The sequence below is a fragment of the Crotalus tigris genome, unplaced genomic scaffold (genome assembly GCF_016545835.1).
Source record: "Crotalus tigris isolate CLP2741 ecotype Arizona unplaced genomic scaffold, ASM1654583v1 scf7180000018785.583249, whole genome shotgun sequence".
In the NCBI taxonomy this organism is placed as follows: domain Eukaryota; kingdom Metazoa; phylum Chordata; class Lepidosauria; order Squamata; family Viperidae; genus Crotalus; species Crotalus tigris.
In genome coordinates, this window is record NW_024097200.1 from 238094 (window position 1) to 254490 (window position 16397).

The window sequence follows — 16397 nt, forward strand, 5'->3', positions numbered from 1 at the left end:
CTTTTATTTTACAAAAGTAAATGTTGCAAATTTTAAAAGATATATATTAATTTTCATTTTCTTTTTCTGGTCTGTCTATAATGTCCTTTAGTATTTTCTGTTTATTTGTTCGTGGAGAGCTTTCTTCTCCTCTTCCGGCTCTCGGCTCCATCTGAGAAAATGGTTGGAAGAACATTTCCCTCTGTCAGGTTCTGAAGGGAGAAAATCAATTAGTCCCCCCCCCGTTACTTTTCTCATTTTCTGTCTTCGCCTCTATTGCCTCTTCTCATCAGAGCAGTCTATCTGTTAGTTTGCCTGTTTATCTGACTCCTGGCCTTTGGCTCTTTTTATTCAATATCTTCCTCATGAGGCTGGTGGTGGAAGAGCTTCCCTGAAGCCATCTTGTTTTCCCTCCTTCTTGTCTCTTGCTCAGCACTTCAACTGTTCTCTTTGTTTATTCCTTCTTAATTCTTCATCTGAACCTTCATTCCATCTGAGGGAACTCTCTAGAAGACGTTCCAACACTTCTTTCCATGATTCCCTTCCATCTGATCGTAAATAAAACATCTGCCACATCTAGCATTATTGCTCACACTTACATGGCTACAACTGACTTCCATGCTGAAAGCTCTCAGTCTGAAAGTCAAGTGTTGTGTCACAATGTACCTTTTGAACAGCAGTAAACCCCCACTATTTTACTTTTCATGGATATCCCTTGTCCCCAGTGAGTAGTTTTTGTCCTCCTGACCTGGTTTCTTGGCTTGTATCTGATCCCCCCACAAATGCTACATTCCCTGCTGAGGTCCAAACAGAATCACAGAGAAAATATAACAGGGAACAAGACTCTCTGACTAATGAAGGGATTGGAAACTGTTAGTTTGACTTTGGGGCTTGCTTAGAATTTAAAAACATTTGAGACAAGTGAAGAAAAGAAGGTGGGAGTTATCCACTTCACAGCTCATATTCAACCGTGTGACTGGTCACAATATACTTGTTAGCCACCCAGAGTCATCTTGTGTAGGGAAGATACCACAAAAGTGTAATAAAAAGGTCTGCAAGAGTCTCCCACCCCCTTTATTTTTTACGAAAGCCACTTGTTTCAACTGAGGCCATGTCCCAACGTGATAATTAACACAGATTGATCTTGAAGAAATGGATGTGGATTTACAGTAGGACTTTTATCCCTTTATTTGTTTTAATGAAGAATCTTTGAAAAGAAGCATCAAGTTGCGTTACAGTTACAGTGGCAAAGAATAATCATAGAGAAATAATAAAGAAATACTAATACTGACAGCATACTTGTACACATGGGGCCTTGGAGCTTTGCAGAATTCTCTATTATTTCTCCAGTATTTCTTGTTGTATATTTTTAATGCAAAACATTAAATTATTCTCTATCCATACCAGCATCAAACAACATCAATTCAATTGGAACAACACTAAAATCATTGGCTACACTTCCACCTGCCACGCTTGTGAGTTCCTCGAAGCCTGGCATGCCACAAGCAATTCCATCAACAAACACACTGACCTACAACCAATGTACAAACCCCTTAGGATCTAAATCAACCACACAGCTAACCAGAGACAGCATCGACCCTCAGCCAACCCATGCAAGCCCCTTCCCCCCACCAGCAGTTCACCTTCTAAGGACCCTTACCTAATGTAACCTCCCCATCACAAGACCCATCACAAGCCCCTCATTTATGACTCACACCTGACCCACCACAAGACCCATCACAAAAACATCACTTGACACACCCACGCCTGAAGCCCTTATAAACAGAAGAACACTGATGTTCTGTTTTCGATGTAAAGGCATTGAGACAAGGCAGGAGTAACAACAGTCTTACCTTTATTCAGAACACAACAGAACCAATATAAAATGGCGTGGATTCCTCTTATACCCCTTTGCAGGGACAGTGTCAGGCAATCAACGCAACGGATTCTCCTGCCTTGCGCAATAGGCTGGAGACAGCCTGTCTGGTCCCGGGCATCCACGTAGTCTGCCCAGGCCTCTCTGCAGCTTCCTACACCTGCTGAATCACTCAGCAGGCCCAGGACATAACAACTGACATCTTCTAAACTCTGCTGAAGATGTTACCTAGCCTAATAAGGAAATGTTTGGAAACCAATCCACAAGCTTGGAGAACAAACTTTCACTCTCACATTAAATTATATAGAGTGTTCTCTTCATTATGACTAGATAAACATGCTTCATTAATAAACTAGATCATGTGAAGTGGATACTAAGGGATCTTCTCAAGTCCCTGCTATTTTTTTATGCTCTCAGTGTATTATGGGTAGGGATTGATGGGTGTTAATTAATGGAATAGTTCAAAAATTGTTCTATCTTGGGCAGAGAGGAAGGAAAACAATGTTGTGTGACAGTCTTAAATGTTTCCTGAACTTACAAGAATGCTTAGGGATAGAGAGGGGTGGGAGAGAGGGCAGACCCTAAAGCACCCCACATAGCTAAGCCCCTGGCAGACCCTGAAGCACCCCACATAGCTAGGCCCCTGACCTTTCATCTTCCATCATCCCAGACTGAAACTGTCCTTAAGTGGAACTAGTGCATAGCCAGGTCTCCAACCTTTAAACTTTCTAGGCGGACCAGCTAGATGCACTGCTTGATGGCAGGAACACAACATGGATAATGAAGAAAGAGGATGTATAATTGGGCATCTATCATCTCTTGGGGCCACTGCAAATGGAGGATTTGTCTGATATGGTGATGATTGGGTATTATGCTTGTTACTCAAAGAAAGTTAACCCTACCTGGTGCAAACCACAAATAGTTGGGACTGAAGGATAGAGCAGATTGATGCACTTGAGGGAAGCTCTTGATTCTGTCCTCAGGAAATCCTCCATCAGGCAGAGTGGTTGGCTTTGAAATACTTGTTTAAAATGTTGATGACCCACTCAAGTGACAGGGAGGTTGGGCAGAGTACATCTAAGTCACAAAGGAAAGAAGAAAAGAAGAAAGTGTGTCATTATTAAAAACCATCCAGGTTCCTCGTAGCTGAAACACATCTCCATTGGCCGGTTTGGGGAACACAGCTAGGACAAAGGCCATGGTGAGTTCTTCCGGGAAGCCCCCAGGGAGCTTCTTAATCTGGAAAGAGTTTGGTAGTGGTGGCAGCAGAAACGGTCAATTCCAAAGAGATCTCAGAGATTTAAGAGTTTGCCTTGTGTGTGTCCTACATTAAGGGGATTGGACCAAGTCACCCCCAAGTTCTCTTCCAACTCTAAAGTTGAATCAGTCTCTAATCACAGTTGCCCAATGCACAGAATGAGACACAAATTGTCATTTCAGAAATAAGTTTTCCTCTTGCCAAAATGCTACAGACTCCAGAGTTATGGGAATAATGTGGTTATTTCTCTCTCCCTGGGTTCATCAAAACTAGTAATTCTTACTTCATCTCAGTGGATTTCCAGAGACTAACCCTCCCTAAATGCAAAGAAGTTTGTGTCCAGTCAAAACATGTTTATCTACATGCTCTGAATGCTACAGCTGGGTCCCTTTAGAGTTGGAGCTGAGATGAATGCTTATCTTGAAGACTTCAAACCCCACTTGAGGCCTCTGAAGTCATCAGAGCATCCCATTCCCTACATCAGTCTCCATTGACTCGCTCTAGGAAGAAGGCCTCTTTGTCTGGACAATGTGTTGGCTTTTAATGTTGCTATGGACCTTGCCTGCGGCCGTCCAGATGGATCTGAGGCCAATCTGCTTCTGTAGGAGACCTCTCCAAGCACAGAAAGACTACTACAGGCCTGGAGATCTCATTATTGGTGGAAACCTGCCTCTCTCCATTACTAAAGTCCTACAGCTTCCTTTACATGAGCCTCCTAGTGATTGGGATGCCTATTCTCTGTAAGTGTTTCCTTGATTGTCTTTTTTCTCAGGGCAACGTGGAAAGGGAAGTCTTGAAGATGGGGCAGACTTAAATCCAACCCAGCTTCTGTTGATGTAGAGCCTTCCTCATTAGGACAAATTGATTCTCTTTGATGAATCAATTTCCCTTTAATCCCTTTCTCAAGCCCTCTGAGTCTTCAGTAGAGAAGAACAGCTTGTCACACTGAATAGGGAGTCAAACTTTTCTCCGTGTTCTTGAACGCAAGGTACACGTTGCAAAGAAACTAATTGGAACTTGGGGAGAAATAATGCTAAGGCCCTCCATCTTATAGCTGGACTGAATTCATCTTCCCATCTCATTATTCTGATGATTTGTAATACCATCCTTCATGAGTCCATTATATCCAACATAGAGAAGGTCTGTCTTTTGTCCCGCCAAGACTGGCTTCCCACCAATCTCCTGTTAATCCTGGGCAATTCTAGGTCAGTGGAGAATCCCCAGCAGAAAGAGTTCCACATTCTGAGACATTAACTGGGGGCCATCCACATATATCAGCGTAATCATTTCTAGCCAGCAAAAGTCAAACTAGTCAGACATTCAATTTAATTCAATTTAATCTAATTTATTGGATTTATAAAGCCACCTAATTCAAAAAGACTCTGGGAACACGATAGGGTTCCAGAGTGGGGGAAAGTGCTTGAGAATGTAGGGCAGAAGATGTCAGCCGTTAAGATCTCCACAGCTGCATATAATAAAATGTGTAGTTTTATCAAGACGATCAGCCACATTTCCTTAACTGGACTGAAAAGTTGATTTTGCAAAAGTCAATACTGATATTGCATATCAACTCACAGAAATGCCCTGCAGAGTTAGGGAGAGGAGGCTTTGTCATACACTGACTGACAGCAACCCTGTTTTCTGACAGCAGTAAAACTAATCAACTAATTTGTATTGATCTGTTTTACGATCAACTCTTAGAATGTTGGTAATGAAATGGCAGAATAAACATCTCTCTAATTTTTGTCCTCTTGCAAGCAAGACCTATTCCCAAGAATTATCAACATGTCCTGGCCTTGGCATTTGCCATCCAGGAGATCAACAAAGACCCCCGGCTTCTCCCCAACATCACCCTGGGCTTCCGCATCTACGAAGAGAACGAGTATGCAAGCATGGTTCAAGATGTCAGCCTGTCTCTGCTCTCCAGCCGGGGAAAATTGTTCCCTAACTACAAGTGTGACACACAGGACCACCTTCTCTCTGTCCTTGGGGGTCTCAACTCCAGAACCTCATACCAGATGGCAAGCATATTTGGCAATTTCAAGATTTCTCAGGTACGTGGACATGTAACATGAGGAAAGGGTCAATGCTGTAAGTTCTGCCTTGCGTGGTTACTGCCAACAATTCCAAGAGCCAATTCTGTGGCTGGTAGAAAACATCTCATGAAGGTGCAAGCTTGTGGGGATGTCTAGAATAGGATACCTTATTAATCTAGAGCAGCGGTTCTCAACCTGTGGGTCGCGACCCCTTTGGGGGTCGAACGACCCTTTCACAGGGGTCGCCTAAGACCATCGGAAAGCACATATTTCCGATGGTCTTAGGAACCGAGACACTGCCAAAGCTGCCACCGCTGCCGCCTCAGGAACACACAGTGGATGAGCCAAGGAGAGGAACTGAATGAGGAGAGAGGGCGTGCCCACCTGCGTGTTTGTGTGTGCTTTTGTGTAGAGTCACTATTTTCAACTCCCAATATTACAAAGAAAAAAAAGATTGACATGAATAAAATGTAGTGGAAGACAAGCGCTGTGTGTGTGTGTGTGCGCGCGCGCGTACGTGCAGTGTTAATCATATTCTTTCCCTCGTCATGTGCCAATAACCATCTGCTCTCAGTTCGTGATGAGCGGGGCTCTTCTTTTTTTCCATCCCTGCTTCGAGCGAAACGTTGAAAACTGTACGACACCAAGAGGCGCGCGTCCCGCTGGCAAGGCTCAGGGGAAGCGCCAGGATCAGCGCCCCTTTCTGCCTGATCAGTGCTTCTCCGAGGCCGGGAGAGCTCAGGGGAAGCGCCAGGATCAGCGCCCCTTTCCGCCTGATCAGTGCTTCTCCAAGGCCGGGAGAGCTCGGCCCCTTTCCGCCTAATTGGCGCTCCTCCGAGGCTGGGAGAGCTCAGGGGAAGTGCCAGGATCAACTCCCCTTTCTGCCTGATTAGCGCTTCTTCCGGAGCTGATCCTGGTGCTTCTCCTGAGCCCCGAAGAAGCACCAATCTCCTGGAAAGCAACATTGATCCTGGTGCATCTGCTGAGCCCTGAAGAAGCACCTATCACCTGGAAAGCAACATTGATCCAGGCCAGTGCACTCACACACACACAAACACGTGCGAGCAGTTACAGCTGAAGGCATTTCAGCCTTCAACTATGGCTCCCAGTCCTCTGGCACCTCATTGGCTCAGGCCAGCCGTCCGTCAGAATCTACGTCCCGTGGTTAGCTGGTTCCCTCAACGCGTCCCTCCCTTGCAGAAAGGGTTTGGCTCTTCATGCCGGCTTGCCCCCTCGCGGGGCTCCTGATACTGTAGGCCCCGCTAGCCGGGAAAGCGCACCGGAGTCCCAGCTGCCAGTAAGGTGATCGACCCACTCCTCTCCCATTGCCCACTCTGCCCAGCTCAAGCCTGGCTGGAGCAGCCTTGGTGCTTCCAAAGGTGGCCACTTCAAAGTCACACAGGCAGCCCTCGGCTGCTCCCCTCCCCTCCGCGCCTCCAAATCGATCCCCAATCAGAGAGAGAGAGAGAGAGAGAGAGAGAGAGAGAGAGGGAGGGAGGGAAGGAGGAAGAGAGGGAGGGAGAAAGAAAGAGGGAGAAAGAGAGGGAGAGAGAAATAGAGAGGGAGAGAGGGAGGGAGAGAGGGAGGGAGAGAAAGACAAAGAGGGAGAAAGAAAGAGAAAAAGAGAGAGGGAGAGAGAAATACAGAGAGGGAGAGAGAAAGAGGGAAAGAAAGAGGGAGAGAGAGAAAGAGAGGGAGAAAGGGAGGGAGAGAGAAAGAGGCAGAGGGAGGGAGAGATAGGGAGAGAGAGAGAGAAAGTGGGAGAGAGAGAGAAAGAGGGAGAAAGAAAGGGAGAGAGAAATAGAGTGAGGGGGAGAGAGAGGGAGAGAGAAAGAGAGGGAGAGAGAAAAAGAAAGGGAGATAGAGAGAGAAAAAGAGGGAGAGACAGAGAAAGAGGGAGAGAGAAAGAGGGAGGGAAAGAGGGAGAGAGAGAGAAAGGGAGAGAGATAGAGAGGGAGAGAGAGAAATAGAAGGGGAGAGAGAGGGAGAGAGAAAGAGAGAGGGAGAGAGATAAAGAAAGAGGGAGACAGAGAGAGAAAGAGGAAGAGAGAGATTACATTAGTAACATGGTTGTTAAGTGAATCTGGTTTCCCAACTAACTTTGCTTGTCAGAAGGTTGCAAAAGGTGATCACATGATCCTGGAACAATGTGACCATCATAAATATGAATCAGTTGCCAAACATCGAAATGTAAATCACATGACCCTGGGGATGTTGCAACGGTCATAAGTGTGAAAAATGGTCATAAGTCACTTTTTTCAGTGCCGTTGTAACTTTGAACAGTCACTAAGCAAACTGTTGCAAGGCAAGGACTACCTGTATTTTATCACTTTTTCCAATTTTTTTTTTGGTCAAGTTTTTGACACCTCGCTAGGTGACTAGTGGTACTTGAATATTGCCATATTCAAGTACCACTAGTCACCTTTTCACAATCGGTGAAAAGGTTGAAAAGCCCTGATCTAAATAATATTATCAGTAGGAGTGAATCCACTGTTTTTCCAACAAGATTGGAAATACTTTTATTTTTAATGTGATGGTGTAATAAATAAATAAAGTTGGACCATAAGAAAGGCTGAGCGCCAAAGAATGGAGGCCTTTGAACTATGGTGCTGGAGAAGACTCCTGCGAGTCCCCTGGACTGCAAGGCGTTCAAACTGGTCAGTCCTAGAAGAGATCAACCCCGACTGCTCTTGAGAAGGCCAGATCCTGAAGTTGAAATTCAAGTCCTTTGGCCACCTAATGAGAAGGAAGGACTCCCTGGAGAAGGGCCTAATGCTGGGAAAGATGGAGGGCAATAGAAGAAGGGGACGACAGAGAACAAGGTGGCTGGACGGAGTCACTGAAGCAGGAGGTGGGAGCTTCAATGGACTCCAGAAGATGGTAGAGGACAGGAAGGCCTGGAGGAACGTTGTCCGTGGGGTCGCGATGGTTCGGGCACGACTTCGCAATTAACAACAACAAATAAATTCTAATCCAGGGACTCTCAGTTTCATTGCTTAATTTTCTTTCCATCTTATTGCTTATCTTCAAACCCAGTTTGTTTTTGTGATTAATCACTATGCTTTAATTATGTTCAGTTTGTAACAATGAAAATACATCCTGCATATCAGATATTTACATTACGATTCATAACAGTAGCAAAATCGCAGTTATGAAGTAGCAACGAAAATAATTTTATGTTTGGGGGTCACCACAACATGAGGAATTGTATTAAAGGGTCGCGGCATTAGGAAGGTTGAGAACCACTGATCTAGATGGTCTGAGGTTAGTAACAAAAAATACAGGTACCCTTTTCCTTGCTTAACCTCTTCCTTTCCCTCCATCTCCACCCTCCCTTCAGCTAGGTTACCGCTTCTCTGATCCTGTTTTGAGGGATAAGATCCTGTTCCCCACCTTCTACCAGATCGATCCTCAGTATCACTTAAAGAATGCAGCCATTGTCCAGCTCCTTCTCTATTTCCAATGGAACTGGGTTGGGATCATTGTTCAGGACTCCGAAAGCAGTGACCACTTCCTACAGATTTTTGATGCCACCCTTGCTCAGAATGATATTTGCATACAATTTGTAAAAGAGATCTTGCCCCTAATCTTAATATTTAATGAATTGCATAGCAATCAAATAGATGTACTTTGGACAATTTTGAACAGTGATGCTCATGTTGTGATTGTCTCCGGGGATTCAAGTGCTCTGAAAAACCTTATAGTATCCCTTTACACTTATGAAGAAGAGAACCATGCTGCTTTGGGGAAGGTCTGGATCCTGACCACCCAATGGGAATTTTCAGCGATTGGCTATCACTACGATTGGGTGAAATTAAAATCCCTCCATGGCGCTTTATCTTTCACAGTCCACACCAACCCGGTGCCAGGATTCAAAGATTATCTCTGGGCTGTGAATCCACACAAACCCCACGGAGACGTCTTTCTTCCTGAGTGGTGGGAAGTTGTATTTGACTGTGAGCTTTTGAAGGCAGGTCTGGCCTCACCTGACGGCCGAAGGGTTTGCACAGGGCAGGAGAATCTGGACACGCTCCCGGTCTCTGTCTTTGATGGACAAATGACCAGTTTCAGCTACAGCATCTACAATGCTGCCTATTCTGTGGCACACGCATCGCATGCTGCGTATACATGGGAATCACAACAGGCATTGAAGAGAGGCAGAAAGAAGCCACACCTTCACCTCGCTGTGAAGCCCTGGCAGGTAACTCTTCAGATCTTCCCTTCTGGTCAACGAAACAGCTTTACACTCTTAGGTTTCATGAACTGTTGACTGTCTTTTCCCTAATATTTCCCCCCTTTATTTAAATCTCATACAAGTCTTGAAATTCTTAATTCCATTTCTACTTTTAGCAATCATACCTGGAAGAGGGGGGGAAAGAGTCTTATACTGTTTTTCCCTAATTATGCCAGTTGCTGGAGACCTGATTGATTTTCCATTGAATTTTTATTTCTCTATTTCGATAGTTTAATCAACTGTCAAGTTCCGACTAATGGAACACTTCAAGGAAATTCCAGGCATATTTATTCTGAAAAAGTCTTTAATCATGGACACATTGTCGGCACATATTGAATGGATGCCAAAATCTGAATTTCTCTTGCTTGTGTCTGACTTTTCTTGCTAAACCCCTCTCTTATTTTGCAGTCATAAGTCGCATCTTCCAATAAGCCCGGAGGGCAAAGATTCACTTCCGTTCCTTATCCCGCGCTTTCCTTATAAATCTCCTCCCTTTCTATGTCATCTGAATTAACTCTAAAAATACCAGACAGTTCTGAATATCTTGTCAAAGCAATAATATCCTATATTAACAGCGTTGACATCAACATTGTGTAGCCAGTTAATCATGCAATCTTGACTTTGGTCAGATTCTCAATAATTGTTTTCCTAGCAATTTATAAATTTGGATCCTAATAGATATCTAGACACTTACATCTATTGAAACATATCAAGATATATCTTGAAGAGGGGGTAGGACCTCCAAAGTCCCTTCCCATTCTGTTATTATTCTATTATACATTTCTGGATTTTCTTCAGGCTCACATGTATCCTCCATACTTCTGTATGTTTGCATATTGTGTAATGCAAGCCCACAAATATTGAAATCAATTAAGAGCTTGGTCCATTTTTTTTCAAATATTTTATTTATGGGGTTGGGGATAAAATAGGATCAGGATAGGGATTAAAGTTTAGGGTGGGGTTACGATCAAGATTTGGATTAGGACAGGGTTGGGATCAACATTGGGGTTATCCCCCAATAACATTTTCAATCTTTAGCAAACAGACTATTGTCTGGGTACATATGTTCATTTAACAATAATAGATATAGTAATAAATAACTGTAGTAATTGTAGTAAATGATAATCATAAACAGTATCAGTTAGTCAATGCATATCATTCTTCTTACTAATATATATTCAGAATAACATATCACATTTATTTCTCACTAGTTCGTTTTCCTAACCATTGATAAAAAATTATCCCATGTTCTAAAGTAAACTGAATCTTTTATTTATTTATTTATTTATTTCTAAATTTATATGCCGCCCAATCCCAAGGGACTCAGGGCGGCGTACAAAATTAAAACAATAATCTAACAATAAAACAATAAAATAAATACATTCATACAGCGTGTCCCATCATATCCCCCCCCCGGGATATCAGCCCCAGGCCTGCCGGAACAGGAGAGTTTTAATGGCTTTCTTAAAGGCTGGCAGGGTGGGAGTAGTTCGAACCTCGTTGGGAAGTTGATTCCACCAGGTCGGAGCCACCACAGAAAAGGCCCTTCCCCGAGGGCCCGCCAGCCGACATTGTCTGGCCGACGGGACCTGAAGGAGGCCCAATCTATGGGACCTCACCGGTCTCTGGGAACTGTGCGGCAGTATGCGGTCCTGTAAGTAACCTGGCCCTATGCCATGAAGGGCTTTAAAGGTGATAACCAACACCTTGAATTGCGTCCGGAGACCCACAGGAATCCAGTGCAGCTCGCGGAGGATAGGTGACACAATCGCTCTCGCGGCTGCATTCTGAACCAACTGCAGCCTCTGAACGCTCTTCAAGGGTAGCCCCATGTAGAGTGCATTGCAGTAATCCAGTCTTGAGGTGACAAGGGCATGAGTGACCGTGAGTAAAGCCTCCCGCTCCAAATAAGGCCGCAACTGGTGCACCAGGCGAACCTGGGCAAAGGTCCCCCTGGCCACAGCCGATAGATGTTGTTCCAAATTTAGTTGTGAGTCCAGGAGGACACCCAAGTTGCATGCCTGCACTGAAGGAGGTAAATTTGCCCCCCCCCCAGGACTAATGATGGACCATCCAGTTGACCTTTGGGAGGCAAGACCCAGAGCCACTCGGTCTTGTCAGGGTTGAGTCTAAGCCTGTTCACCCCCATCCAGACCCTCACATCTTCCAGGCACCGGCACATCACGTCGACTGCTTCACTGAAAGGACACGGGGTGGAGACATACAATTGGGTATCATCCGCGTACTGATGATATCTCACCCCGTGTCGCCGAATGATCTCACCCAGCGGTTTCATGTAGATGTTAAAAAGGAGGGGGGACAGGACCGAGCCCTGAGGAACCCCATGATCGAGGCACCTAGGGGTCGATCTCTGTCCGCCCGCCAACACCGACTGCGACCTGTCAGAGAGGTAGGAGGAGAACCACCGCAATACGGTGCCGCCCACCCCCACCTCTCCGAGACGACGCAGAAGGATACCATGGTCGATGGTATCGAAAGCCGCTGAGAGGTCAAGAAGCACCAGGATAGAGGAATAACCCCTATCCCGGGCTCGCCAGAGGTCATCGGTCAGTGCGACCAAAGCAGTCTCAGTGCTGTAGCCGGGCCTGAAACCAGATTGAAAAGGGTCCAGATAATTATTTCATCCAAGGATCGCAAGAGTTGGGACGCCACCACCTTCTCTACAACCTTCCCCACAAAGGGGAGGTTGGAGACAGGACGAAAGTTCTTCAAAACAGCTGGGTCCAGGGAAGGCTTCTTGAGGAAGGGCCTCACCACCGCTTCCTTTAAAGGTTGCGGGAAAGACCCCTCCATCAAGGAGGCGTTGATTATCGCCTGGAGCCAGCCTCGTGTCACCTCCCTACTGGCAGAAACCAGCCAGGAGGGGCACGGGTCCAATAAACAGGTGGCGGCATTCATTGCCCTCACGGCCTTGTCCACTTCATCAGGGGTCACAGGCTCAAACTCGCTCCAGATAACATGACTAAGACCAGCCCCCGGCAACTCGGCTGGCACTGCCCAGTCATAGTCCAGGCCTCTCTGAATCTGAACGATTTTGTCCGAAAGAAACTGAACAAACTCTTCAGCTCTCCCCTGCAAGGGTTCCTCCGCCTCCTCCACTTTAAGAAGGGAGCAGGTCACCCTAAACAAAGCGGCCGGTCGAGATTCTGCAGACGCAATTAATGCAGAAAAGTGAACACGCTTTGCCGCCTTATCGCCACTAAATAAGTCCTAAGATAGGCTCTTAATAGTGATCAGTCAGATTCAGAGTTACTGTCCCTCCAACGTCGCTCTAGACGTCTCTTGTGGCGCTTCATCTCCCGGAGCTCCTCAGTAAACCAAGGCGCCCTCCGGGGACCACCACCACAGAGAGGTCGCAAAGGCGCAATTCAATCCAGGGCCCCGGACGCCACCTCATTCCAGGCCGCAACCAGGGACCCGGACGAGTTGTGGACAAGGGAGTTAGGTATTTCCCCAAGCTCCTCCTGGAACCGATCTGGGTCCATTAGGCGCCTGGGGCGGAACCACCTAATTGGCTCCACCTCCCTGCAGTGGGGGAGTGATGCTCTGAAGTCCAGCCTCAATAGGAAATGATCTGTCCATGACAAGGGAGAGGTGTCTGTTCCCCTTAATTCCAGATCATGTCTCCATTGCCCCTAGAGAAACACAAGGTCGAGAGTCGGATCCTGTCTGTGGCTTGGGCTGTCTGCATATTTGCCGGCAGCCTTTCTCCCACTTGTTTAAAGAGTTTCCTCAGTCTGTTTGGGCCAACCGCCATTGGCTCCGATTTCCCAAGATTTCCCTTCCTCCTCGCTGCCTCTCCAGGGTGACTTTCTGACCTCTTTGGGTCTCCAGATGAAGTGAAATCGGACTAGGAAACCAGAGCTCCAGTTCTTTCATCCGTGTCGCCATGACACCCGGGGTGAACTCTCTCTTCACTTTCATGGACATTATGTTTGCTTCTTTACTTGTTTTGCAATTCCAGATCCACGCCTTCTTGAAAAACATCCTTTTCAATAACACCGCTGGGGATGAAGTCTCCTTTTCAGAAACTGGGATGAAATATGCAGGATTTGATATCCTCAACTGGGTCGTCTTTGCAAATATGACGATCCTTCGGCAGAAAGTTGGATGGGTTGATCCAGAGGCTCCTTCAGCTGAAGGTTTCAGCATCGACCCTGATACCATTGTGTGGGCTAAGCAGGTGGGGACTAGATGCTTCTTTCACAGTTAAGGAAAGCTGACAGGAAGGACCAGGTTGGTGGTGTGGTGAAAATTCTATTCAGTGGAAGGAAGAAGAGGGGCGCCTTTTATGCAGACCCTGAAGCCAAGCTGAATGTTTGCAATGTCTTCCCCCCACCTCTTCTAACCTGTCTCCTTTCAGACTAAGCCTTTCTCCCGTTGTGTGAAGCACTGCCTTCCAGGACAAGCCAGGAAAGTTACAGAGGGGAAACATTCTTGTTGCTATGGATGTGTTTCTTGCCCAGAAGGGACCATTTCTAATCAAACAGGCAAGTTGCTGAAGGAGACCCTCAAGCAGGAACGAGATCCAGAATAGCTGCATGGGAGGAATTAAGAAAATATGAGGTAGCAAATTAGTTGAGCTAATCAACATGGAAATTGTTCAGAACTTTTAAGAGTGGTCCATTGAATGCATCCTTTTTTAATTTATTAGCAGCAGTTTTAACTTTTATATACTTTTAATATTTTATTGAACACTGCCCAAAGTCCCCTGGTGTGGGAGATGGGAATTTCAAAGTATAATAATAAAATAAAACAAATCAATTAATTCATTAAATACTTACTCTCAAGAGTTAATAGCTGCTATTACATCTTCTGGGATTGATTCTTCTAGAGCCTTCTGTATTATGTGTAGCAGAAATAAAGAGATGGGGAGCATGGGACATTTCATTACATTCACTGAGAAAACAATTCCCCTCAAAGAGAATCCCTGGTTCTCTGACTAATGTCAGTTGGCTCCTGTTCTTCCAGATGCAGCTCGGTGCATCCCCTGCCCAGAAGACCAACACCCAAGCAACAACCACGTCCTGTGCATTCCCAAGACCATGAACTTTCTCTCCTATGAGGATACACTCGGCTTCATTTTAGTTTGTCTAGTTCTTTTCTTCTCTTTGATCACAATCCTTGTGTTGGCAGCCTTCATCAAACACTGCAACACACCAATCGTCAAGGCAAACAACCGCAATCTCACCTACATCCTCCTTATCTCCCTCCTGCTCTGCTTTCTCTGCTCCTTCCTCTTCATCGGGCAGCCAAGGAACCTCACCTGTCTCCTCCGACAAACCACGTTTGGCATCATCTTCTCCATTGCCATTTCATCTGTGTTGGCAAAAACTCTGACTGTGGTTGTGGCCTTCGTGGCTACTAAGCCAGGAAACAGGGCAAGAAAACTCTTGGGGAAGCAACTGATCGTAGTCTTGGCTTGTCCCCTTGTGCAAGCAGCTCTTTGTGCCTCCTGGCTGGCAGTCTCGCCCCCATTTAGTAAGTTGGATTTTCATTCTGTGATAGGAGAAATTGTGATGGAATGCAATGAAGGTTCAACTATCATGTTTTATGCTGTTCTGGGCTACATGGGTTTCCTGAGTCTCATCAGCTTCATAGTGGCTTTTCTGGCCAGGAAGCTGCCCGACAGCTTTAATGAAGCCAAATTCATTACTTTCAGCATGCTGGTCTTCTGTAGTGTTTGGGTCTCCTTTCTCCCCACCTATCTGAGCACCAAAGGGAAGTCCATGGTGGCCGTGGAGATCTTCTCCATCTTGGCCTCTGCGGCTGGTCTGCTGAGTTGCATCTTTCTCCCCAAATGCTATGTTATAGTGCTGAGGCCAGATCTGAACAATAGAAGTCACCTCATGGGGAAAGTTAAGTAGGAAAGCAAGAAAAGATGTAGTCATGTTTATATAGATTAATATAGGAGTTTCCACTCCATCTATGTCCAAACACAACAAGCACATGCTAAGTAAAATGAGGCTGAGGTTTTCTTGTTTCTGTTGACGCTGTCTGACTCTGTGTAACCTACTTAGAAAGGTCTGCAAGAAGAATTTTAATTTTATTCACACATACAAATATTTTAACCAGAAAGAACTCTGTTTAACCATAAACCTCCCTCCCTTTTATCCAGAAAAACTCAGCCTTTAATTATTGTGCTTTGTAATGTTGCCTTAAATTTTCATCACTTGCAGTATTTCTTGAGCAACTGAACTGGTATTCTTACCACTTAATGACTTCTACCAATGACAACCACATTTTTTTCCCCAGGATCCCAGAATGGATATCCAGTCCCACTTTTTCCAGTCTTTACTTTTTAAAGAATAGAATAGAATAGAATGGAATGGAATGGAATGGAATGGAATAGAATAGAATAGAATAGAATAGAATAGAATAGAATAGAATAGAATAGAATAGAATAGAATAGAATAGAATAGAATAGAACTGGAAGGGACCCTGTAAGTCTTCTAGTCCAGCCCCCTGCTCAAGTGACTGTCTAGTCTCTTCTTAAAAACCTCCAGTGACAGAGCGCCCACAATTTCTGAAGGCAGGTTGTTCCACTGGTTACTTGTCTTCACTGTTAAGAAGTTTCTCCTTAATTCCAGGTTGCTTCTCTCTTTTATCACTTTCCAACCATTGTTTCTTGTCCTGCCCTCTGGTGCTTTGGAGAATAGTTTGATGGCTTCTTCTTTGTGGCAGGCCCTCAAATACTAGACTGAAATCAGCCAAACTACACATCAGTTCCCTCTGTGACCCCATTCCAAACTAAGGATAGAAAATCATTGGATCCTAACTCGAATGTCCTAATTGGAATGTCCTAGACCCAAAAGATTCACAAAAGCACTGGACCCTGGACAGGCAGATGTTTATAATGTTTGGGGAGATGTTTCATTTTGAAAAAAGTATCAAAGACACAAAAGTGAAAGATAGAAACATAAATTTATGAGTTCTTTCTATGCATATTGTCTTATATTTCTAGCACTATTGATAATATGTTACTATTACCTC

At 45.2% G+C, this 16397-nt stretch overlaps 1 protein-coding gene across 1 annotated transcript; it reads left to right on the forward strand.

Moving 5' to 3' along the window:
* Positions 1-639: 639 nt before the first annotated feature.
* LOC120313813 (vomeronasal type-2 receptor 26-like) lies at positions 640-15271 on the forward strand. The gene is made up of 7 exons (XM_039356089.1): positions 640-703; positions 4872-5067; positions 6350-6446; positions 8490-9350; positions 13369-13587; positions 13768-13900; positions 14376-15271. Exons 1-7 carry the CDS (start codon positions 640-642, stop codon positions 15269-15271), a joined length of 2466 nt encoding a protein of 821 aa, XP_039212023.1.
* Positions 15272-16397: the final 1126 nt, after the last annotated feature.